Raw genomic sequence first — 25,285 nt, 5'->3', positions numbered from 1 at the left:
GTGCCACTGAACTTTTCTGAGCATCGAGTTTGCAGTAAAAAAAACAAACAAAATCCCTCCAGTTTTCTGCATGTGTAACACAGCCAAGCAAAAACGTTCATGAAAAGCTCCCCTCGCGTCTGCAGGAGCATGTTCCTAGTAAATAGCAGGTGAAGTGGCACTCATGCGTTGGAGATGTGTGCAGCCATGAGACGGAACTTGACACTGCAGGCGCACAGAGCGCGGAGATCAGGTTAGAAACATGCACCGCAACAGAACATCTCCAAATCGCATTCCGCATACTGAAATCTAATCCGAGGACATCAGGATGTGTGACATAATCCCCAAGACATCTGAAAACTTCGCTCCTCCAAACAAGGCTCCAGAGGTGGTTGGGAGAGATATGCGGACCTCTGTTAGTTCACTGTTTGCGCCCACATGGGTCTATAAAAGAGGGGCGGACACCAACTGCCCCCCTAAACGTCAGAGCGCACTGAACTATAAATCTTTCCAAACAGCCCCTCTGCGCCTGGCGCGGTGCTGTGCGCAGATATTTGCTCTGCTTTAGTCCAATATGAGGACGACACGTGTGGAGACATCTGCGTAAACACAGGCCGACTTGGAAAATATGTATCCGAATATGTGTTGTTTACTATGGCGAGATTGGTGAGAAATACTGGAGATTCTGGACGACGCGCTATTGAACTGTTTCGCCAAGAGACGGGAAAGCGGTAACAGCAAACCTCCGGCGCTTTTCTCGTTTGTTGGAGACGCTGATGTCTTCATTGGAGTCCTCTCGCTTGGAGATGGTGGCGCTCTCTCGGATTTCCAGCGTGGAAACGTAGCATTCAATTAATCAGCGACTGCAACTGTACTCCGTGAGGCGCAGAGGCACTTTGGTCCGCCGTCTTCGGAGACGCATGGTTTGTTCGGCGCACTGGGTCGGAATACAGAGGACATATCTGGCACAACACAACAGCATTTATCCTTTCTCTTGTTGGACTATCTCCTTTTTGGAGATTCTGACATGATTTACGCGGCCAAGTCTACTGGGGACGCTCCAGAAGTTGCGCTTTCTGTTTGGATTTTACTATAAACTACCAAGATAATTTTAGGTCTGCATGGGCCATATTTAAGGTAAGTCGGTCTCTAATCGCTCTTAGTTTCCGAAATCAGCGCGCAACGCAAAGATCAGCTTTCTTTTAGTGTCTTTTTCTTTGAAAATGGTAATAATAAAACATGAAATACGAATAGAAATAAGGCTAAAGTCTATTTATCCATACGTAGCTGTTTAGGTTTACAGCAGACTCAACATGCCATTAGACAGAGTCACGTAAGCTCCGGGGATCGCCATCTGGCCAGCTCACACCATTATTTAGGCTATCGTTGCCAAAACGCTTTGGTGCGTGCTTTAACCAGCCGTATTTGTGTGTGTGTGTGTGTGTGTGTGTGTGTGTGTGTGTGTGTGTGTGTGTGTGTGTGTGTGTGTGTGTGTGTGTGTGTGTGTGTGTGTGTGTGTGTGAGGCGCACCCTCTGCGCTTTATTTGACATCACACTGGAGAAAAAAAAACGCATTTCATCCTAAACGCCTAAATATTTACGCGCATTTGTGCACTAATTTGCGCACAACTAATCTGTGGGGTACTTTGATATCACTGCATCACCCCCTATAATACTCACACCGATGCAAAAAAAAAAAAAAAAGAATTAAATAAAATTTTCATAAGGTAGACATGAAGCAGTATTCTTTTATGAAAACAATTTATTCCACCCTTGTACTACTAAAAACATCCAGTCCTGCTCCTCTGGTTTGTCCTCCCATGTCAACGATAAACAAATAAATGAACAAACAAAAAAATCTATATTGTGGTGAGGTGAGGGCACCTATGGTAAAATAACATTAGACTTTTAAAATCCCTCTAACATGATGGAATATAAAGGTTAACCCTAACAGCTAAGATTTGCTGTCAATTACCAACAGTTGTCTCAGGGTAAAGTACCTCAGTTTGCCAGGAAGCTTCAATTAAGCCTTAGCCCTGTTGCTAAACTAATGAAGGCATCAAATGCTACTAAAACATCACTAAGCTTTTAAAATCTATTCCAAAAAAGGTGGCCTATAAACCTTCTTCCTGATAACCACAGCCTCAGGGGTTAAGATGCTCAGCTAGCTGTAGGAAAAATTTACTTTCCATCTACAGCTATAGCTAAACTAGTTAAATTTCGTTGCAAACTGAAAGCATTGCGCCCGGCACAGAATCTTTCTCAGTTTTTTTTTTTTTTATCCCAATGAGCAACGCTTGGTTAAAAAGAGATCAAAACAACGACAGCCCTCTGGCTACATGATGTGAAAGCATGGGTGAAACGTGAGAGGTGGAGATGCGTCCACGTTAAGATGTCTACATGTCCCAATGTTGTCAGAAACTTGTTTGGGTTGATCGAGTAGTCCTAAAGTCTTACTTGCAGGATTTTCTTTTGGCCCAACTTTAGAAATTACCCAATGGCTGAAGAGGTACAGTTTTCAACATCATTTTCATACTAAAATATGTTGCATGGGTATATTTTTAAGAGAATCCACCCATTAATAACACAACACACAGGAACTCATCAGTCTTGCCCTCTGCTGGACCCTGCAGAGAACAGTTGACCGAACCAATATTTTCAATTCGATTTTAATGAAAATCTTTAGGTGGGATTGCTACTACCTCAAAAAAGTTGATGTTGTCAAAATGTAAACATCATTCAACTTTCCACCTGCGAATAGGTAAGCTTGATTAAAACTGATTAAGTGTAAAAATACGGAAATTGAATTTGAATACCTTCCTAAATTGTTTTTTGAAAACTGGCTAGGTTGCCTGTTGGCTGTTGTAGAATTTCCTGGTGAGATTTTTGTGTTCTCAGCGAACACGAGACAGAAGTTGGGATCAAACCCTTCTGACACGATGGCACAGTTATCGTCACAGAATGAGTTATGGTGTGTCGAGCCACAACATTGTTTCCGATGCAGGTTTTTTTTTTCTCTTTCCATTGTCCTCGTTAGGAAAAGCGTTGGTCGCCTTTCTGCGCGAATGCAGATGTTTCCCCAATTTCCTTGTCCTCGATGATTTAAACACGATAACATGCAGCCGCAGCGCCCTGACACCTTTGTTTATTTTTGCAGCTTTCATCATAGGAACTGAGTCTAAGATGAAGTTATGGGATGTTCTGGCCACGTGTTTCTTGCTCCTGACCTCCGTCGCCACACGGCCTCTCTACCAAAACACTCAGCCAGCCAAGAGGACTCGCTTCCCCAGCAGCTACCGTGATTCTGGGTCCCCGTCCGTGGAAGACGAAGAGCCACTGTTCCAGCGTGAAGAGCGCAACCTGCAGGAGATCTCCATGGAAGATCAGTGTAAGACGTCTCATAAAGATGTGCAGCGGCAAGCTGTTCTCTTTTGAGCGGCATCGGTTATAGACCTTCAGTGCTCGGCCTTGGTAAATTGGGCTTCTGGTTAATTAGAGTCAATCAGCTACCAGGGGAACGACCCGTTTTCCCGTCTTTTGTGGAGCAAATCCGTCCTGACACAGTAAGGGAAGCTGTCTGCCTAAGCAGCCAGGACAGGACGCCATGTAGACTCTGAACGCACACAATTATCACTCGGCTGCATCTAGATGCCGGGTAAGGCGGTGAGTCTCGACTAATCGGCCACGAGAAACACCCCGTAGCGTTATTACCTCTGGGTGGATGGTGCAGCGCAAAGGTTATCAGATAGAAGGTCTTAATTTGAGTTTCATCTCTGCCTTTGTGTTACATCATCGTGTTGTCTAAACAGACCAGCAGCGCGGACAAGACTCTGAACAGCTCCAAATCCCCAGCAGACTCCGCTTTTCACATTTCCCTGTCTCCCCTTGTTTACATTCATCCCTGCCTCTCCGCGGCGCAGACACCCGTGACCTTTACCCATCTGCCAAAGCTCAGAAATCATGGCAGGTTTTAGAGGAGGCACCGTGAACCGGGTCACAGGAGGTTGGGTGTTTTTTTTTTTTTTTTTTAAGGGGGGAAAGGCTGTTCTGAAGCACCCAACAAGCGTCTTGTGTTTATATTCCTTCCAGCAGAGACGTTGGGCAGGAATTTATTCTGTTTGGATCAGTGTGACACTGTATCATCCTCACTTTGGAGTAATCACAGCTAAGACCTAGATAAGGCATGGAACATTTGGGGCAAGTGTTTGTCTTTGCCACTTCATATTGTGTTTGGAGCGCGGTGACATCACCGATCTGCAGTGTCTCCCCAGACGGCGAAGTCTTCAGGAGCAGTCAGTGTAAACAAAACGGCAACGCGGAGAGAGGATAGAGCATCGGGTTCATGCTTAATGTCAAATAAAATGCTAAAAAAAAAAACATTTTTGCTGCTAAATTTTGAGGCTGGAATCTGCAGGCTTCAGCTTTTAAAGGGAACTCGTCTTAAAACGGGGTTCCTACACAGTCTGAGGACGGTTGGAATTGGGCTGTGTTTCCAGGTCTGGGTGAGAATGGGAAATAAATTAGACAAAGTAATTCTAGTTATATTTCCAAACCCATTCCCATGCAGACATCATCAGGTTTCTGCAGGATCTATATTTAAATTGAGCTCTTTCTCTGCCATTAATTAATAGTGCATCTTTGTTTATATTTAAAATATTTGCTGTGAAAAGGACTGCACTTCAAAAACGGATCTAAAGATAAGTAAAATGTTCTTAAAGTTAGTGTATTGGTCCATGATTATCTGCCAATGGAATGAGTATTTCGACCCCTAAAATAAGATAATTAGACACCCTGCACTTGTAATAAGATGATGGAGATGAGTTGTTCCCATTTTAAGTGCAAAAATCTTATTCCATTGGCAAATCATCTTATTTACCTGCTCAAATCAAGGACAAATACACTAACTTTAAGAACATTTTACTTATTTTTAGTTCCGTTTTTGCAGTGTGAGAACTCTGGAAATTTGGACTGGGAAACTATGGCGTTAGATCGTAAACAATGTTTAAGAAGACAAAATCCTGTAAAGAAAGTTCAAGTTTGAGGATGTTTTATCCCCCCCTTTCTGCCACATTTCTGTCTGTTTTAAGACAGTGAGCCGTGTCTGTGGAATCGGTTCGGCAAAGCAATGGCAGAAATTGATTCAGCTCATTAGTTGGTGCACCGTATATTCTGTCGGCAGGTGCGCTCTGTGGCCTGGATGTCTTTCGGCTGACACACAATGGAAGGTGTCTAAATCAAAGGATAGGTGTGTCTAAACAGATTGGCCCCATAGTTCACCTGATACACGCAGGGCGGCCTAATCAGCTGTGGCACTCAGGCAGATCGGATAGCGCAGGTAAAGAAGAAGAGACAGGCGACACTGCAGAATAGATGCCACGTTAACCGCAACGCCACCTGCCAGATATCTCACCCCGCTGGCTGTGACTCCTTGATGCACGTAAGACTTGCCCAGGTAATATAATTAGCATTTGACTAATTGAGTCATGACAAAGAGGTGCTTATTTACAGCCCAGTCCCTTGTTCCCGTACCTGCGGGCGTTCACGTCACTCCTTAATTGGCTCAACATGGAATTCAGGAGGGTCCTCTTTTTTTTTCTCAGAGCAGATGGTGCAGAGTTGTGCTGCAGCATATTTTTAGTTGTTTCATCCAAATACTGTAACTTGGAGCATATGATTTCTCCTCTTTGCAGCCTTTCAAGGCTGTGCATCCATCGGACATTTAAAGACATTAGCAATTTGTTTGTTCTTCACTGTATCAAACCATGCAGTTCCCGTATGAAAGCTCACAAGCTCTGGCTGAAAGGTGAAAATCTGCAGGGGTCACAATCAAACCAGGATGTGTTTGATTTTTTTTTTTGTTTGTTTTTTAAGCTTTGAGATAGAAGTGCTGGCAAAAGAGAGTTGGAAACACGGATGTTTCCCCCGGGCCTTACCAGATAAAATGATAAAAATACAGAAACAATAGATACCTGGAAGAAAAGTAACTTTTATTTTAATACATTTAGTTTAATTAAGTGGATATACCTATTTTAACTTAAATTGGTGTTTAGGGTTTTATTGTTCAACATATTTTCAGATTAGCATCATTTCAGTAAGCATTAAATGCACAAATTACAAATTTGTTTTTTAATACATTCTGAATTTAAAACCTAATTTTGGTCCTTAGAGAAAACAGTTTATTTAAATATTTACTTTGACAGTAAATCTTGTCTACAGTTATAAGTTATAGTAGTAGAAGTCATTTTTTTTCATGTTATCAACAAACCTCAACATATTTTAATGGGATTATTTTGCGATAGACCAAAACAAACTAGTGCATCATCAGAAATAGCAGGGAAATGGAAAAAATTTGCATTTCTATTTAATCTCTTTTAGTTTCATACCACCATATGAAATCCAGTGGAACCAACTGCCTTCAGAAAGCACCTGTTTTCCACCAACTTAATTTAATTTAACCTGTGAAGGCTTAGAGGTTTGTTTGATGTCTTTGGTGAATAAACAATACAATGAAGACACCAGACAGGTCGTGAAGATAGTTGTGGAGAAGTTCAAATCAGAGTTAGGTAATAAAACAGTATCCAAAGCTTTAAACATCCTAACATGAATAGAATGTGGCCCAGCTAAAAAAAACTACCAAGCCATGACCGGCCCCCGAAAAATAACATACCAGATACGGAGAGCATTACAGCTGCTATGTAATGGTTTTGATCAAAGCATGTTATTTTAGAAAAGCCAGATTGAAATCAAATAAAAAAATCTACGGTGAAAAGCTTAATGTTGATGTTCACTGATGTGCTCCATCCAACCTGACTGAGCTTGAGCTATTTCGCAAAGAAGAATGGCCAAAAATGTTCCCTTTTTAAAACACGTAGAGCTACAATTGTGATTCTTTGTGGACATCTAAAAACGTGCAACACTTTTTTTAGAATACTATTTATATATATAAAAAAATTAATAATAATAATAAAGCTAAGTATAATTTTCCTTCCACTTCAGAAGTTTACACTACTTTGTGTTGGTCTATCACGTAAAATCCCAAAGAAAATGAGTGGCTGCATTGTTTGGGAAGGCTCTGTGAATTTCACAATGTTTTTTCCAATCTCTGGAAACATTTTTGAACCTATAAATGAAACGCACATAAATGTTGACCCATTAGATTCTGACCAAACAACAAATGTTGAGCTTGTCTCCAACATCAGGCGGTGTGCTGGAGCTTTTGGTGCCAGGATATTAGTTATAGATCCTTTAGGACCTGTTGATCATAGGGTGGGGTTGCACTTGCTTCCCACAGATGCCGATAGACCCCATCACACTGACGTGTGAGGTAGTTTGGAGTCTGATTAAGCATTTTGCGCTCCTTAAGGCATTCTTTGAGTCCCTCCTGTTCATTTTAAGCTAAATTCACTGCTTCCTCGCCTGTTTTCATAGAGGCGTGTTGCTCCCCTGAGGGACGGGGTGTTGTCAGCAAAGTGTTTAGATAGGTGGGAAGTCAAAATGCAGGTTTTCTTGAATTGGTGGTCAAAGTGATGGAGTGGCGCTTTGGTGCAATGACTCATTGCGTTTTGCAGCTTCACAAACACAAAAAAAGAATAATTAAACGCCAGGAACAGAATAAACAATTGAAGCCAACAAAATGTTTTGCAGCTCGGACCTTTTAATTAGCCATTTGAAGCTCGAGCTCGTTCGGAGAGTCTTGTCAGAAATAAAGGCTGAAAGGAAAAAGATTGATTCTATGTAGAAAAATCAAAATAGTATTACTGAAAGTGGTGCAAACTACATTTTCATTTTCCTTTGATGTAAAAAAAAAAGTGTAATTCATTTCTACATATAAAGCATTTGTATTATTAAAGAAGTTATAAAAGATCAAATTAGATCGTCATCCTGTTTTGGGACAATCATAGATCGGTGTTAGTGAGGCGGTCCTCTTGCCTCCCTCCTGAAATGTGCTGAAAGTGCCTTCAGGCACGAGACTGAAACTACTATTGCTCCTGATGTGTTCATTGTTGTGTGAATGAAAGTACAAAGTGCTGTATTTATATAACATACGCTAAATAGGTGGTGATTGAGAACAGAAACCCCAACTAGGTTTAAAAGACACTGTTTCAGAGCCACATTCACACTAATGGAAGCTTTGACAAGCACTGCCTTTGCTTTTGTGTGCTGTTGTTTATCTTCGTGAAGATATTTAGTAACATTTTACCCATTGGCTGAATTCACACCCAGTGTTCAGCTTCAGAATAAAAGTCCAGTTCTATTTTTTTTTTTTTTTTACCTTTTTTTGGATTGAACATGGTTGTAAATTATAACCTGTAGCTTTTTCATCACACCCTCTATGGATCTGATTTGGACCAGTTCACCCATAAAATAAGATGGATTATAAAGTCTCATTGAACAAAAAATAACTATTAGTGATTTCTGCTGGTAGGGTTTTTATTTTATTTGTTTTGAAGTCGCATAAACACATTATCATTATCTGGGAGCAGATTAGCAGCAAAGACTTTAAGTCATTGGTTGTCAAAACCCATATGAAATATCCCCAAAGCAGGTATGAACTGATGCATGGTTGATAAGTTGTTTTAGTACCCAAATATACAAAAAGACTTTTAGGGACTAGCTTTCACCAGATTAAGAGTCAGTGCCTGCCTCAAGTGGAGGAGTTCAGGCGTTTTGATTTCTTGCTCACTAATGATGGTAGGAGGACTTCTCCCAGCTTTCATGGTGAAGAAAGAGCTAAGTAAAAAAGCAACAAAAAAAGAAAACTCTTGAAACCAGTCTACCAACCTTCACTTATGGTCATGAGGTAAGAATCATGACCAAAACAAGATTTCTGGATCAGAGGGGCTGACCTGAGCTTCATCCATGCCGTGGCTGGACTCAGCTTTAGAAACAGGATGTGGAGCGCTGTCATTGGCGGGACTCAAAGCCATGCCAGATTGAAAGAAGCCAATTAACGAGGTTTGGGTGAGAGTTTAGGATGCCTCTTGGGTGCCTTGCTTTGGAGGTTGGGAGGTGACCCAGAATCAGGTTGCTTAGGTATGCTTTTGGATCGTCCAGAATAAGTCAGTGTTGCTGAGAAGAGTGATAACAAGGTTTCTCTTCTGAAACAGTCACTTCCCTGACCAGATCTCAGATAAGTGAAGGAAAGTGGATGAATAGACGGGAAGTCTAAAATTAAAAAGTGCAAAATAACATAACATAACATAACATAAGATAAGATAGACATCATTGATCTTACAGTGGAGAAATTCACGTGTCACATCGGCTCAATAATCAAAGGAAGGTGCCAAATGGAGGAGTGAAATGAAGAACAGTCTAATTGGCTGTGTAAGCAGAGAAATAATCTTATATGACAAAACTCTTCGTTGTAAAGATTATCTCATAGAAAATAAACATGCTCTTTAGTCATTCCTTATCTGAGAAATGTTTATTTTGGTTGGTTTGGTTGTCATGTACGGTTAAAGGAGGACCAAAATGCAGAGACTCGTTCATGGCAAGAACGAAGTTCTTTAGAAAATGTGAAAAAATTTACAAATAGTCTTTAAATGGAGAATGAGGCAAGACTACATAGAGGACAGAGAAACCAGGAGAGAGAGAAGAAACCAGGGAGTTTACATACAGAGGAAGGGGATGAGAAAAATGAGGCAGAATATAGGTGAGAGCAATCAGATGAGTTATCATGATCTGGGAAAATAAAATAACTAGTCAAAATACACACAAAAGAAAATCAAAACACAAACACCTGGAGTCAATCAAACCTTCCCTTTTCCTGCTTTGTTTTTCTGCTCCTGCATTTTGTCAGAGCACGAGGAGATGGACTATGTAGCATAAAGATTCACTCACCTTTTCAAATCATCAGGTGTTCAAATTAGGGCTGAAACGATTCCTCAAAATTATTTCTTTACTTACGTTTTTATTTGTATTTCTATTACTTATACAATATGCTTAAGTAGTTAAATTAAATGGCTTTAGATTGTACCATTTTTTTATCAGATTACTTGATTAATTCTCATTATAATTATTTGAATACTCGATTACTGAAATGTTTGTTACTGCAGCAAATTACTTTCATGGCCACAGGAGTAAAAAATCCTGTATCTAAGCATGCAGGCTGGAAAACTAGCAGCTCAGCTTAAACTCATGCAAAGAGGGTTGGTCAGCTCCAAACTTGTTGTGGTCTTTATTTTGGCCCAAGAAGATAAGAAATCCTTTATTGTCCCACGATGGGGAAATTTGCCCATGACAGTACAATACAGTACAAACTTGATTTATAAAGCACTTTATAAACAACACCGTTGACTAATGTGCTGTACGCCGGTAAAAACTGATAAAATGTAGAAATACCCTTGCCAGCCCCAACCACCAGAATTACAATAAAACAAGACACAGACAGAGTTACTCACGGTTTAGAGTAGTAGAAAAAAAAGATAATCTAATCTAAATTTAGATCTAAAGCAGCAGAGGATAAGCTTCATCAGAAATGCCAAAAAATTAAGTGAAAAATAAAGGCCAGAGTATATATTGCGCAATTATTGATAATATAGCACACACAGTAAAAAAAACTAAAATATGCAATATTCAAGTTAACAGTAGGGGGGGAAAAAGAACACCTGCCTGTTTACAGAACAACATGAAATAATTTGCATGATAGAACAGAGAGTTTCATTGAATGGGTTTCCCCGGCCGCATGTAAGGCTTAAATCACCGGCAGCAATGCAAAGTGTTGGACCCGCTGGTTTTGACGCACGCCATCCCTGGACTTTGGAAAAGGGGAGATGTGTTCTCCGGAGAGACGAACCACCTCTCTCAGGCAATACAATGGACTAGTTTAGTGCTGCCTGACAGCACTGTGCCACATGTAAAGTTTGGTGGAGGGGGGGGGGGCTCTAGTGGGGGGTTGTTGTTATTTTTGGGACAACTCTCTGGTCCCGGCTTTGTGGGAGCAGTTTGGAGGTGACCCTTTCCTCTTCCAACAGGACTGCACAAAGCACGGTCCATAAAGACATGGATGAGTGAGTCTGGTGTGGATGAATTAGACCAGTCCACAGAGTCCTGACCAAATGTGACAGAGGGAATTTGGGATGAATTAGAGCATTAGTCCTTCTTATCCAACACCAGCATATGAACTCCTTTAGTAAAACTCATAAACATTGTTAGAACTCTTCCTACATCAGTTGACGCTGTTATAGTTACACTTAGGCTACGTTCACACTGCAGCCTGAAGTGACCCAATTCCGATTTTTTTTGCCCATATGCGACCAGGATCTGATCTTTTTATGACAGTCTGAACAACACAGATCGGATTTTTTCAAATGCGACCCAGGCCACTTGGATATGTGGTCCTGAATCCGATACGTATCTGATCTTTTCAAATGCGACCTGTGTCTGTACGGCCGAGTCGCATTTATCCGACCTGTACGTCACCGATACTCGACAAACGTCACTATTCTGCGTCCTGCTATGCAGAAGCGGGAAGAAAGACGACACCCATAGCGGCTACAATGAGGAGAGCATTCAGTGGAGGGAAAGCTCCGGTTAGAAAATAAATTAAAGACCGCAAAATGCGCGGCAGCATTATAATCCATGTTTACTTCCGCAAACAATGAGGACGCTTGCTACGTGTGACGTCATCGCGTCCTCGAGTCCGCATCCGGGACACTTAGGTTGAACGCATCATTCAGTTCACACAGGAGATCACATACTAGTTGCATATATTTGGAAATGTGAACGGACACGCAAAAAAAATCAGATTTCACAAAAAAATCGGAAATGAGCATTAGGACCTGCAGTGTGAACGTAGCCTAAGTCTTTGTAATAAGAGCAGCTGGTCATTAAAGTTCCTGTGTATGACTCAATACTTTTACCTATATAGTATATTCACTTTAAAAGCCGTCGATGAACAGCAGGTCATTCCAAAAAAAGTAAAAAAACAAAGCAACTGGACTTGTTTTCTGTCGTTTTCCATTACTCCAGACTTTTTGAATTGAGAAAGCTTCCTGGAGAGGAAGCGAAACGTCTTCAACTACGGAAAACAAGTCCAGTTGCTTTGTTTTTTACTTTTTTTGGAATGACCATGACCTGGATGACTGAGAATCTTCACCAGCATAGATGAACAGCAGATTCCTAAACTGACCTCTTGCTCCTTCGCCTTTCAGATGACACGACAGCTCCCTATCCAGACCAGTTTGACGACGTGATGGATTTTATCGAGGCTACCATCGGCCGACTCCGGAGGTCATCGGACACTAGCGGCAGCTCCGGAGGACGGAGGGAGCAGAGACAGAGAGGAGCGTCAAACACGAGGGGAGCAAGGGACGAGAGGAGAGCGCACGGCGGGAAGAGGAGGGGCCGAGGCCGAGCAGGAGGCCGGGGAGGCAAGGGAGGCGGCGGGGAGAGGGAGAAGGAGAGGATATCTGTACAGAGTCGCGGTTGCTTGCTGAAGGAGGTCCATCTCAACGTTACGGATTTGGGGCTGGGGTACCAGACCAAGGAGGAGCTGATCTTCCGGTACTGTAGCGGGCCCTGCATCGAGGCGGAGACCAACTATGACAAGATCCTGAACAACCTCACACACAACAAAAAACTGGACAAGGACACGCCCTCCCGCACCTGCTGTCGACCCATCGCGTTCGACGACGACTTGTCTTTTTTGGACGACAATGTGGTGTATCACACGCTGAAAAAGCATTCGGCTCGGAAGTGCGGCTGCGTCTGAGCATGTCCCGGGAAGCGTGGCGAAAAAAAAAACGCTGCGGCGGACTTTGGCTCACCTGAGCGGACGCCGCGACTGCAGCTAGACGTGTGCGCCGGAGGTCAGAGCCTGTAGTTTCTTACGTTTGTCGGCTGATGTCAAGACGAGACAAAGCGGAGGAAAGGGGTGCCGCCTGAGAGACAACGGAACAGCTGCTAAAATAACACAAAGTTCACGTGCAATCCTCCAGATTGTGCACGACGGTAGCAGTTTACAGCCGATTATATACTGTTACACCTACAGAGTGCGGTCAGAAAAGAAGGCGAAAAAAAAAAAACTGTGATCTTGCAGGAGGATTTAATTTCCCAGGAATTCAGCTTTTCCATAGCTGGCTGACTCCAGATGAATCCAGAGATTTGAGGGAACGCTCTCAGTTGTAGTTTAAATCAACTTCCACTGTGTAGTCTGGATGTTGACATTCAGAGCCAAGGAAAACATGCCGAGATGCAGCAAAGACTGGTGCAACACATCTACATTTAAGAAAATAAATCAACATACAGAACATATATATATATAATTTTAAAGAGGTATGTGTAAGAGGTATATTTATTGAGATGGAATTAACTTATTGTTATTTATTTCAATCCCTTTTATGAAAGAAGTATTTTTTTTCCTATTTATTTAATAGCTTCGGTTGTCCTGGACGGTGCCACAGTAGAGAGTTTTCTCATGCAAAACACTTCAAGGTTTCTCAGAACTGCTAAGCACTCCGAGACATCTTGGAAATGCTTTCTCGTGTCATTTAAATTCCAGCAACTTTCCCGTCAAACGTGTATCAAAACGATGGTCATTTACCATGAAGGCAACATACAGAGACAGAGGAGGGGACCAGTAGATGATTTACGGTAGAAATGATTGGTTGATTTCAGGCATTTTTTTAGACAACGGTATTATTTGCAGCGTTTTTCACTAATGTGACCGCTTTTGGACACGGGAGTCGTTTGCTCTCCAAGAACCTGACTCCTATGTTAAACCCATCCATTCGTGGTACTCTATTTCCAATAGGGATGCACCAAGGAATCATTGGGTGAATGAAACTGAAACTAAAAAAATATATATAAATTTCCAAATCCGTGAACGCACACACTCCTTTGGTGTAGATGTTGCAGGACGAAGGCTCAGTTTGGTCTTTTCAGGATCAGTGAGGTGTCTGGAGTAAAATCACAGGAAGCACAAAAACTGTAAACGTACATGAAAGGAAACTCTATTATCTGCAACACCGTAGGCTGAACTCCAGAGTCAATTAGTTATTTTGCTATTTCGTACTTTACCAGTTTTAATCGTTTCCTATGTGACTTGAGTGCCAACTTCAGCCGATAGCAGGAAGTCCGAATATATTATTAGTAAATTTGCTCTGTTTTATTCTTTTGAGCTTTCAACCTCTTGTCTGTTTGGAACATTGTTGGTTTACAAATATGGCATCTCTTTAAAAAAACCACAGCCGGGTTTAAGGATCTACATTGTCTACCACAATCTGAGGTACCTGCATCTGCGGAGGTTTTTGGGCTGCTTTTAATGGTGCTCAGGAGAGGTTTTGGCATTTGTTAGGTAAACACGACCAAATCTACTTCAACACTGTTTCATTAACCTGTGAAGTCCAAACTCAGACCTGAGAATGAGATTCAAGAACTATTTATACAACCATGTGCTTCTCGGCGCACTGTAGCAACACGTTTACTGAAGGAGGTTCTGAACTACGTTTGTGTGACTTGTTCAATTGGATGGTAATCACCAAATGTGCAAATTTACTGATTGTCACTAAATTTTAAGAGCAAGGCAGCCATATTGGATTTTTTCTTTCACTTCCCCACATTAAATGTCAGTTTCTACTGACTTTTCAGTTGGTTTTGCAACTTAATGAGTACAAATGAAGCAGCTAAAGTTGCATACTGTATTTCAACCAGTTAACCAGCACTAGTGGACTAAAGGATTTTTAGCAGGTTTACATAGCATAACCTAAAAGGGTACACATTTGGTCCGGCAGCACAAGCCATTGATGCAGATAAATACTGTTTAGAATGTTTAGGTTGAAATTTCCAAAGATGCAAGGCCTTTCCAAAAGGATATTAACAAATTAGAGAATTATTTATTCGGAGAATGCAAAACATACCAACCATGTTTTTTTATTCTCATTTCAATTTCCATAGTAAATACAAACTGCAAATAAAGCGAGCATTAACAAAGAAACAGTGACCCATGTCCTGTTCTCGTAGCCGAGAACAGACAAAACATATCTAGACCAAGAGAATAAAAAAACAAAGCCTTTTTAAAATATAAGGAAACAATGTGAAAATAGCTTCACAACAAATACATTTCGGCATTTTCTAATTACAAATTTCTAATTTCTGTGACCCATGAATATGTTTAACATCACAATTGGGGACCATGTGACAAAACACGTGGACACCAATAATCTGAAAACCTGGATCCTGTTGCAGAGGTACTTCTAATAGCAGTTTGAGAATCCCTGCTCTATTTGCTCTACATGGACACTGACAGTCAGCTGCCAACCACATTAATTGTGACATGCCCCAATGTAAGATGCTGAAGTCACTTTAAAATATATAGTCCAATAATGCTTCTGCTATTAATCTAAATAAGTAATGACCAGCCACAGCAGCAATGCTAACTAAACTTTTTTCCCCCCACGGTTGATTACAATACTTGGAATCAGCTGAAATCGGTGTTTGCTATTGACGTTGGCTACAGATCTCTGATCAGTGCATCTCTAATTTACAAAGAGGTTTTGAGGCAGCTTTTTAACAAACAATCCAGGACAAAATCGTATGTTAGTCCAACCAAAAAACAGCCGCTCATATGAAATGACATTATGGAAACGGGGATCTCATAGTCATCCCAAGGTGGAAGATCGATGAAAGGCCGCCTTAAACCCAGTGTGTCTTTGCGCCGGGTGTGAGCGCCACTTTGCAGCGCTTGGTGCCCCAGTGAGATTTAAGCTTCATGGGTCTGCCCGCGCTTTGACTGACAGCTCTTATTCCCACAAAGGGGATTTGAAAGTGAGCCTCTGACATGAGTCTTAACTGTATATCCCCTCTGGCAAAGACAGTTTAAGGAAGATCTAGCTACTGTAGAGGCTGTTGTCATCCTGCCGCTGTAATTATTTGAAGACCAGACGTTTGGACAAAAGAGTATGTTTTGGAAAAATTCTGGAGTGAGGACAATGGGTCGGCTCGGCATGCTTTCTACGCGTAACAACTTGTCGAGAAGAAATCATTTCTCAGCTAAAACCAAGATGTATATGAAGGAAAGCAGCATTTCTTTCTTCCCTTTTAAAGGGAGGGTGGTCATTATAAGTGGAACAAAGAGCCCTTGTATAGGTCTTGATGTTAGCACGGATTAGGGACCAAGGTATCTGTGCCCACCCAGCAGCAAGCAAGCCAGCTTTACTGTGTAATCCCCCCCCCCCCCCCCCCTGCACAGAACAAATCCAGCGCATCAGGCTGAATTTAGGCCAAACACTAAACACAGATAGAAAAAAAAAAATCCTGACTTTATTACCTCGCACAACTGAATCATCTTCGCTTTGTTCACAACCCATGAATGCCTAGAAGTTTCCAGATCAGACTTCCTGCCGCTCATCGTTACCCATGACGACTTCAGTACCGCTCACCCGACTGTCCGCTGGCGAGCGTCCTCTTAAATGCATGTCGGCATCAGACGTGTTTGTTTTCCCTCTGTTGACATCACTGTTGGAGGAGGAACCTGTCTTGTCTCACCTGTTTTGTGTTACAGAACCAAAGCTCTCTGCAAACTTTATTTTTGTACAATATTCATTTTATAACTTTTTACAGAATTAAACTTGTTTCTATTAAATCAACAGGCTCTTGGTATTGCAATGATCAAACATGGTGTTAATTTGCTGGTACAGCGCCAGGTAAGTCGTCATGCACTCAAAAACATGAATATCTTGTTCCTTTTGAGTTCTTGTTACAGGACACCAATACACATGTACATACATAAATATATATACACACACACACACACACACACACACACACACACACACATACATACATACATACATACATACATACATACATACATACATACATACAAACACACATACATATATATACATACATACATACACACACATACATACAAACACACATACATATATATACATACATACGTATATATATATATATACATACATACATACACACACACACACATAGATACATATGTATATATATATAATATACATATATTTATACACAGATAGATACATACATACATAGAGATATATTATCTATATCTATATATATATATATGTCTATATCTATCTATCTATATATATATATATATATATATATATATATATATATATATATATATACACACACACACACAGTATATATATGTGTGGCTATGCTTAAAGCAACCAATTTCAATGATTTCTGCCATTTCTGTCAAGAAAAATTTTCAAAATATGCAGATAAAGTAAATCAGTCCAAACTTGTGTATTAAATTCTAGTTTTTAAAAAACATCATTGGAGTCCTTTGCTGTATAACCATTCAATCCTGCAAAAGTAAAGATCTAAATTTGTCCATAAAGCGCATAATAAGGACACTTCATACCCATGACGAGTGTTTATAAACTGGTCACGGCCACCGTGTTTGTTCACACACACACACGAAGTACACTTGGGAACAGAAAATGTTGGTTTAGTGGCACATTTAGCCAACCGTTTGAAAGATGGCCTCCACAATGGGGGCACTGACTTTCTCTTCTGGATTCTTGAACAAGAGCCCAGGGTCGTATGGTAAACAAAAGCTTGTGGTTAAGAGCCACTGAGTTGTAAATCACAGCGCTGGAGAATCTTTCCACCGTGCAAGAAAGACGTGTAAAAGCTGATGGCAGAAAGGGCAGAGGAACACACACACAGAGTCATTAAACAGCAAGATAGTCCAACTAATGAGATGCAAATGCAGTGTCTGGGCAAGTTGCACGCTTAATCTGAAATAGAAAAATACCACAGCGCTAGAGACCTAAATCTAATGTTCAAATTGAATTTTGCTTTTGTCACTTCAGGAACACCAAACCAGCCATTAGATAGGAAGAATTATAAAATGGTAATTGTTACTATACAAACGGTGCATCCAGAAAGTATCAAACATCCTTCAGATTTTTCACATTTTATGTTACAGCTTTATTCAAAAATGGATTAAAAAAGTTTTTTATATGCCATAATGACAAACAAAGAAGGATGTTTGAATAATTTGCTAATCTATTAAAAAGAAACCCCATGGGCTCTACTCCATGAGGATGTAGGGCCCATGTGGTGATTATGCACCTTTGGCAGCATTCACAGCCTCAGGTTTTCTCACCTGGGTCTCTGCAAAGGTCTGCAGACTAGTATTTGAGTATTTGTTCAATCTTATCTGACCACTTTCATTCGGTTTGGATTAATAGCATTTGTAGACTGCCACTCTAAGGTCTTTCCAGAATGTTCAATCGGATTTACATCGTGTTTTATCTGAGGGATGCTCACAGATTGCTCCTACAACGTGGTCGTTGTCTTGTTAGTAGATAAAAGGTCTGTGGCAGATTTTTATTGAAGATTTTCTCTAGATTTGGCTGCAGTCGCCTCAACGTCTATATAGAGTAGCTGCCCATTTCCTGCCGCAGAAAAACATCCCCACAGCATGATGCTGCCACCACCGTGTCAGGACGGTATTAGCTCTGTGACGAGCTGCTCCTATACATCCAGAACATTTGGAGAGCATGGTTGACCTATTTCCACAAGAACATTGTAGCTCAATTTCCTGGGCAGCCTGACATATCAACAGCTCTGGTGGTTCTTCCATTTCCAAATAAATAATGAAGACCAATGTGTTTTACATAGCATTACATGTCATTAGTATCTTTCCTTAGACTTGGGCTTTGATCTACAGACAATGCTGTTGACTTCATTGTCCGGTTTCTGCATTGCTCTGCAGTTTCTATATTGTGTCCAATCTAGAGCTGGATGATAATTCAATAACAATATATATCGATCGATAGACGTATATTGATGATAGTAAAAAAAAAAAAAAAGGTCAATAAAAAGTTCAATAGAATAACAGTTTTTCTTCCTTTTGCATTTTAATGTAAGGTAGGTTTATTTATATAGCACTTTTCAGTAACACACTGTAGTATAACGACTTATACTACAGTCGTTACATCCTCCCATCCAATCACAAACGCAGACCCAGGAACGCTTCATCACCAAGCTCCGCCCACTTCAAAGGGTTCAGAGAGTACGCGTTCTTTTGTCTTTTTAAAAAACTTGCGGATTTGGTAAAAATGTGGTTGAATAAAGGCTCGAGTTTGAATTGATTGTGTTGCTAAGGCTGCTAAGCAACAGCATAAAATAGTTAGGGCTGCACTTTAAATAGATGTTTTGAATTTGTTGATGATTATCGATATCGATCAATACGATTTAGATTTTATCGAGAAGCTTTATTTCTATATCGTCCAGCCTTAGTCCAATCAACCGTATTTATGACGGGTGGACTCCAATAAGCATCTCAAGGACAATCAGGGGTAGATCAGATACACGAGCTAAACTTTGAGTGTATTAGCAAAGTACATGAATACTTATGTGAATTTTGTTTTGTTTTAATTTACACTCTGAGGCAAAGTGCAGAGAATTATCAGAAAGCAAAGAATCAATGCATTTTAGTTTGTAGGGCTGCAACATCGGCAGCTCTAAAGCCTTTTTATATAGTTTAATGGTGATCTTGTCCTGCGGCAGGAGACAGATAAGTTCTTCAGGATTATATCAAGGCGACCAGCGGTTTTCACCTAAATGCCGTGTTGCTCATCACATCAGTCAACACCTGTAGGCCACATCCTGCACGACTTCCTTAACGGCTTCAAGTGTCAAAGTGAAGGAGCTGAATCTGCAGCGATGGTCTGATCCTGATCCGGTTTATTCCAGAAAACCTCAAAAGACTGTTTTGCCTACAACAACAGGCCTTGAGCAATACTTCTAAACAAGCAGCAAAGGTATTTTTTTTTATTTTTCATAGTTCCTCAGGTACCATGTAGACAACGCCGGCAGAACGTTTCTGTAGATGTATACAAGACAGTCTTTGTAATTTGAGTGAACTGAGCCTTTAACAGGCATGGGTTTAAAGGACTCTACCTTCAGGCAAGGGTTTCCACTCCACACTTAACTTCTCAGTGTCCCAGGCTCTGCAGCTAAATCACATGATATCAACATAATCAACTATGTCCCTTCACTTCTGCTGCTTTCCAAACAAATGTGATATAAACGTGAGACCAAGAAGCCAAGTCCGCCTCAGCTCTTTTTTTGATTAAACACTGCACTTAAATGTTTTAGTCCTTCCACATTTACTATGGTAAAATCTTTGTCCCCGTTTCATTTTATAACAGCGGGATGTTTGCAAGGACAAAGACGTTTTAATGGTCCTCTTGCCATTTCCATTGGCAAGGAAGCAGCGGTTTTTGGTTTCTGCGCTCGTATAAGTGACCGAGGAAGAACATCAGTAAAATGACGAATACAACATGTGAGACTCAAGGTTTCAATAGCTTTAAAAAAAAAAAGAAAAAAAAAGATGTTGCACAGAAACTTGCCTTAAATCCTCTTTACAAAAATAACCACTCTAAGTTCACTTTTCTTGATCGAGGATGCTCTGGCGCTCCTTTGAATAATAACTAGTTGTGGCTTTATGCCAAAGTATTCAGTCCCTGAGAACCTCCTGAATTTTTCCACGTTACAACCAGAAACTTTAATGCATTTAAGTCTTAAATGTTTGAGGTTCATTTGTATCAACACATTCTGGAACTACCTTTCCTCGCCTTTGCAGCGGCACGACTACCGGCTTTGAACAACTAGAGACCAAAAGGTTTGCCGGTGTTTCTTTACATACTAGCTCAGCCTACAGCATACATGAAGATCCATTTTTAAGTCTTGCCATCTCTATTAAACTTAGATCTAAAACTTTGATCTAAAGCGCTCCTGTGCAGCTGCGGCTTTATATTTGGGGACGGATTGCCCTGTATATTAATTTTAGCCGCATTTCCTGCAGCATGCCACCACCAGCTTTCATGGCGGGGATGTTAAATGCTGCTCCTCTGCTTTTTTCCAGTCGGTGTGGGTGGAAACTCACGTCTAGGTAGGGTTAGAGGTGTGCAACTATTCAACCCGTCAGTTGCACTTGTGAACTGAGAACTTCACAGACCTGCTGGATTTACACAGGTGATACAAATGCATGCCACATTAGCCAGATCCTGATCTGGTTTTAAACCACTGAAGCTTTCCTTCCTTCCACCTTTACCACCAGGCACTACTGAGCGTCGGTCCATCACGTAACATAGAAGGACGTTGGCGCGGGGGAAAAATGTGAAACAGTTTTAGTTTTTCTGGGCCCAGAATGCTGCAAAGCAAATAAAAAACTCAAGAGCAACACGTGGTAGGCAGAGGCTGCATTCCAAAGAGATGTATAATAAGCTGAACACAAACATGGCTTTCATTATGTCTGTTGTTGTGGGGTTTTCTCTGTCACTCCAAGTATCACAGACACAACACAGGTCATTTAACATTTTCCAAAAAAGAAACAGCTCCTCGTTCAAAGACAAAGACGAGGAAAAGCTGTAGGTGTGAGGAAGGAAAACATCCAGCAACGTCACGTTTGACCTCACGAGCCATCGACACGGTTTATGCTCAACTCAAGTGTTTGATGTCAAGTTAAGATGTCGAGTCTCAAATTAATTCAAAATGCATGGGTTTACTCTACAGATAAAACTCCGACGGGGGCCAATACTGGAGGCCAAGCTTGGGGTCAGAAACATAACTCCTGAGAGGCGACACCCCCGCCAGCCGTGTAACCACAACTTTACCTTAGCAGAACTGTTAAACACAAATCAAGCCGTTGTTCAGTAACATTGAATTCAAGCAACGCATAGCATGGCGTGTAAAAGCCTTGCTGTAAGTAAAAACAGCAGGACTGGCTGCGCTGCGTATCTTCAGGTTGGAGCTTGTGGCTCACAGGAAAGGCATTCCTTTGATCAGCAGGTACAACAGATCAGACTCAGCTTCACTTTTGATGAAATACAACTATTTGACAAGAGGATAGAAATTCCTTTATTTCAATTTTTGAGTTGGTTTACATGGTGTACAGATAACAGCCAACGCTTAAAGGAGGTTTTGCTCCTAACGACTCCGAAAGCACAGCTTTAAAAATGCCAAGCCCTAAAAAAGAAAAAAAATATTCCCACATAAAACCAGCTGAAACGTTATTATGTCTCGGCTGTTTAATTTTCACAAACTCTTCCTCGTGGTGATGAACGGCACGGGACCACAAAAATCTGGAGCTGATTTACGAGGCATTAGTAAACTCTGGAGACCTGGGGTGTGAGGACAATGGAAATTGTGAAAATACAGTCCAATCAAAACAGACATGAAAAAAAAACTGAAGTGGTTCATGTATAGCAGTGAGAGCAACTTAAAACTGCACCATGGTGAGATTAGATTTATGAGTTTCCTTTTTTTAACTAAAGCAGGGGGAAAAAAGGGAGGGTTTCAGCTTCTTAAGGATACAGAGCAGAGGGCAGAAATGTTTTGTTTTGAGAATTTAATTGATGGTCTGGAGCATTTTGGACAGTTCCTATGTTCTGGCCTGATCAAACACTTTAATCTCTTATTAAAATAAAACAAACATCATATCAGTCTCTCAGATTTTGCGTTTCTTCCACTCAGGTTCTTTCTCAGCCTCCTCATCCTCCTCTGAATCTTCTGCGAACACAGGCTCTGGTTGGGTCCTGCAGGGATTCACAAAGACAAGCGTCGGTTTGTCTGTCATTTTATGTCGGTTTTGCTGCTTCGGAGCGAAACAATGAACTGCTGAACAAAAACAACATCCGGCTGTGAAGCAATTAATTAAGTCAGGTGCTGGAGTTTCAGAGTTCAGACCAGTGATCTCCTCTATACAGACCAACTAAGGCTTAATGAAGTTCAGACTGTTAGGATGTTATAATGAGAAGAATATTACACAAAAACTACTTTTTTTTTTTTTTTTTTTTTTTTTTTTACAGTCAAAATGTTTAAAAAATAACTTACAAGTGGATTGATGGACTAATTAGATAAAGAATAATAAAGATGATATTAATAAAGACTATTAGTATATCTCTTAATTCATATCTCAGTTAATAATAGAGATATGAAGACCTTTTCTGAGTATAAACTCTACACTATTCACCTGTTAATTGTTTCATATGTTACTTTTCCTTATGTTCTTGCTACATAAGCCACCATTCATAAACCCTGTTCCGTTATATTGAATAATTTATCGTCACACTGGTCTGTTTAGAACAATTCAGGCAAAACTAATAAAGCTACAATAGTAATTATTTGTCTTCTCTTGGAAAAAAAATACTCCAAAAATCTAAAATACTACCTCTAATCTAATCACAACCTCTGTAGTCCATAAAATAGACATTTTATCAGAAAGGTTTGTTATAAAACGTAGGTCTTCTATGCAGCCAATAAAGATTTCCCCTTTTCAAACACATTTGGCGTGAGTAAGAATACAGTAGCCATCTTCATGTGACATTATACAGTAATAACACGTTGAACAATTGTAAATGATTTACTGTTTGTATGCCGGGGCGATCCAGTAGGGGTTCTCCGATGCCTCCTTGGCGTGACGCAGGATGGCCTCTCGGGCGTTACTGTCGTCCGTTTTATCTAAAGCGATGTTCTTCACGATGAACGAGGACAGCGTGCCCCCGTGAGCTGCTACTCTGCCTCCCCGACCTGTGAGGGGCGCAAAGATCGGCACATCAGAGATGCTTTCGGGTTCTTAGAGAGCAGGAGGGGACGGGAGGAGGGAACTCAGCAAATCCTGCTTTTGAGGTTAAACCGGGGCCTCGCCAGCAACCCGACTTTAAGGCTCCGGTTTTGATGTTGTCTGCCAGAATCTACAACAGTATACAGACGCTGATATTACCTCACTGCAAAAAGGGAACTAACCGTAAGTACAATTTTCTTGAAATTAGTATATTTTTCCTTGATTTGAACAGCTAAATAAGACTATTTGCCAATGGGATGAGTATTTTTACCCCTAAAATAAGATTATTAGCTGTTCTGCACTTGAAATAAGACGATGAAGATTAATTGTTCCTACTTTATGTGCAACAGTCTTATTCTATTGGCAAATAGTCTTATTTACCTGCTCAAATCAAGAAAAATTACAAACATTTCAAGAAAATTTTACTTATTTTGAGTTCCCTTTTTGCAGTGCTTGCATCCTGGTTCTGCATGTACCAGATGTGCTGGTCACAGCATCAAGGTATATTTCCAAAAAAAAGTAAAAAACAAAGCAACTGGACTTGTTTTCTGTAGTTGAAGACGTTTCGCTTCCTCTCCAGGAAGCTTTCTCAATTCAAAAAGTCTAAAGTAATGATGAGTACCAAGCTATATACTACTGTCCAAACAAATGCCTTGTAATGGCTTAGATAACATGCAAATTCAACAGAAACAGGTCCACCCCTTAGTAATGGGCGGTCGTTGAAGAATGGATCGAAACTGGTCCACTCCTCTGTAACGAGGAGTCGTTAGGGTCGTTATTGGCTTGTCTTAAAGGAACAATGTTTTGATCACCCATATGAGGGTGAAAGTTAAGGTGATGATTGGCTGGAATTAATCCTATAGCTGTGTTGTAAGTTTTTGAGAGTTGGAACCTAAGGCCTCCTCCTCTGTTTAAGGTTGGTCTTTCTCTTTTAACGTAGATGGCTTCCTTCACACCCCTTTCAAACCATCTGTCTTCTTTGTCCAAAATGTAAACATTTTAGCCCTCAAAAGACTGTCCTTTGTCCTTTAGGTGTAGGTGGACAGCAGAGTCTTGACCTGAGGAGGTAGCTCTCCTGTGTTGAGGAAGTGAAACGTCTTCAACTACGGAAAACAAGTCCAGTTGTTTGTTTTTTTAACTTTTTTTTTGGAATGACCATGACCTGGATGACTGAGAATCTTCACCAGCATAAAGTGCACAATGAAAACCAGAGCAGTGCTACAACAGAAACTATTTGATGGATCCGGCTTCACTTCCCACTTTCCAGACGACGTAAAGACAGACGCTTGAGTCTGCGGCCACGCCTGCTGCCGAGCTCTGCTGTTTGGGGATAGAGAGGCTCGTCTGTCCGTTGCTTGTAAGCTTCAAGCACATCGCCTTGCATTTATGTGAAGTCAGTTTGCACACAAGATAAATATTATAAAAGGAAAGCCTGTAATGTGAGAGCCGCAAGTCAGCCATCAAGATGTCCCGCTCCTTTTCATAAAGTGGATCTATATTTAAATGTTGGGTCCTTCTCTAAACCTCTGCGCCTTGTGTGTTTTATTTATACAAAGACATGTGCAAAGGTGGGGCTTGTAACAGTTTGATAGTGAAAATGTGTAAAAAAATAAATAAATAAAAAGGTGGCTGGGTAGGATTTTCCTCCAACGACTAAACATACAGCTACACTGGAAACAAAACATCTGCTTCTTATTGGGTCATCCAAACCTTGAGTATTAAATAAGGAATAAAATC

General features: G+C 40.8%; 2 protein-coding genes across 2 annotated transcripts in view; one reads left to right on the top strand and one right to left on the bottom strand.

Moving 5' to 3' along the window:
* Nucleotides 1-395: 395 nt before the first annotated feature.
* On the top strand, nucleotides 396-16,561 carry gdnfa (glial cell derived neurotrophic factor a). The gene is made up of 3 exons (XM_012869136.3): nucleotides 396-1,116; nucleotides 3,137-3,367; nucleotides 12,132-16,561. The coding sequence occupies exons 2-3, from the start codon at nucleotides 3,163-3,165 to the stop codon at nucleotides 12,689-12,691; spliced, it is 765 nt and encodes a 254-aa protein (XP_012724590.2). The 5' UTR covers nucleotides 396-1,116; nucleotides 3,137-3,162; the 3' UTR covers nucleotides 12,692-16,561.
* Nucleotides 16,562-21,819: 5,258 nt separating this feature from the next.
* The window catches only part of LOC105930826 (WD repeat-containing protein 70), a 54,040-nt gene continuing 50,574 nt past the window's right edge, over nucleotides 21,820-25,285 (bottom strand). The window contains exons 17-18 of the mRNA XM_012869214.3: nucleotides 23,352-23,514; nucleotides 21,820-22,520 (exon numbers count right to left, since the gene is read on the bottom strand). Coding sequence (XP_012724668.2) covers nucleotides 22,433-22,520; nucleotides 23,352-23,514 — 251 coding nt within the window. The 3' untranslated portion in view covers nucleotides 21,820-22,432. The remainder of the gene's footprint in view (nucleotides 22,521-23,351; nucleotides 23,515-25,285) is intronic.

The sequence above is a fragment of the Fundulus heteroclitus genome, unplaced genomic scaffold (assembly GCF_011125445.2).
Source record: "Fundulus heteroclitus isolate FHET01 unplaced genomic scaffold, MU-UCD_Fhet_4.1 scaffold_82, whole genome shotgun sequence".
NCBI classification, from domain to species: Eukaryota; Metazoa; Chordata; class Actinopteri; order Cyprinodontiformes; family Fundulidae; genus Fundulus; species Fundulus heteroclitus.
Note: the sequence above shows the minus strand (reverse complement) of the source record. Positions and strands in the feature narration are given on the sequence as shown.

Excerpts from the sequence above, each read along its gene's own strand:
- gdnfa (XM_012869136.3), top strand. The coding sequence starts at position 3,163 with ATGAAGTTATGGGATGTTCTGGCCACGTGTTTCTTGCTCCTGACCTCC. Across the intron at positions 3,368-12,131 it reads GATCTCCATGGAAGATCAGT|ATGACACGACAGCTCCCTAT; the intron begins GTAAGACGTCTC and ends TTCGCCTTTCAG.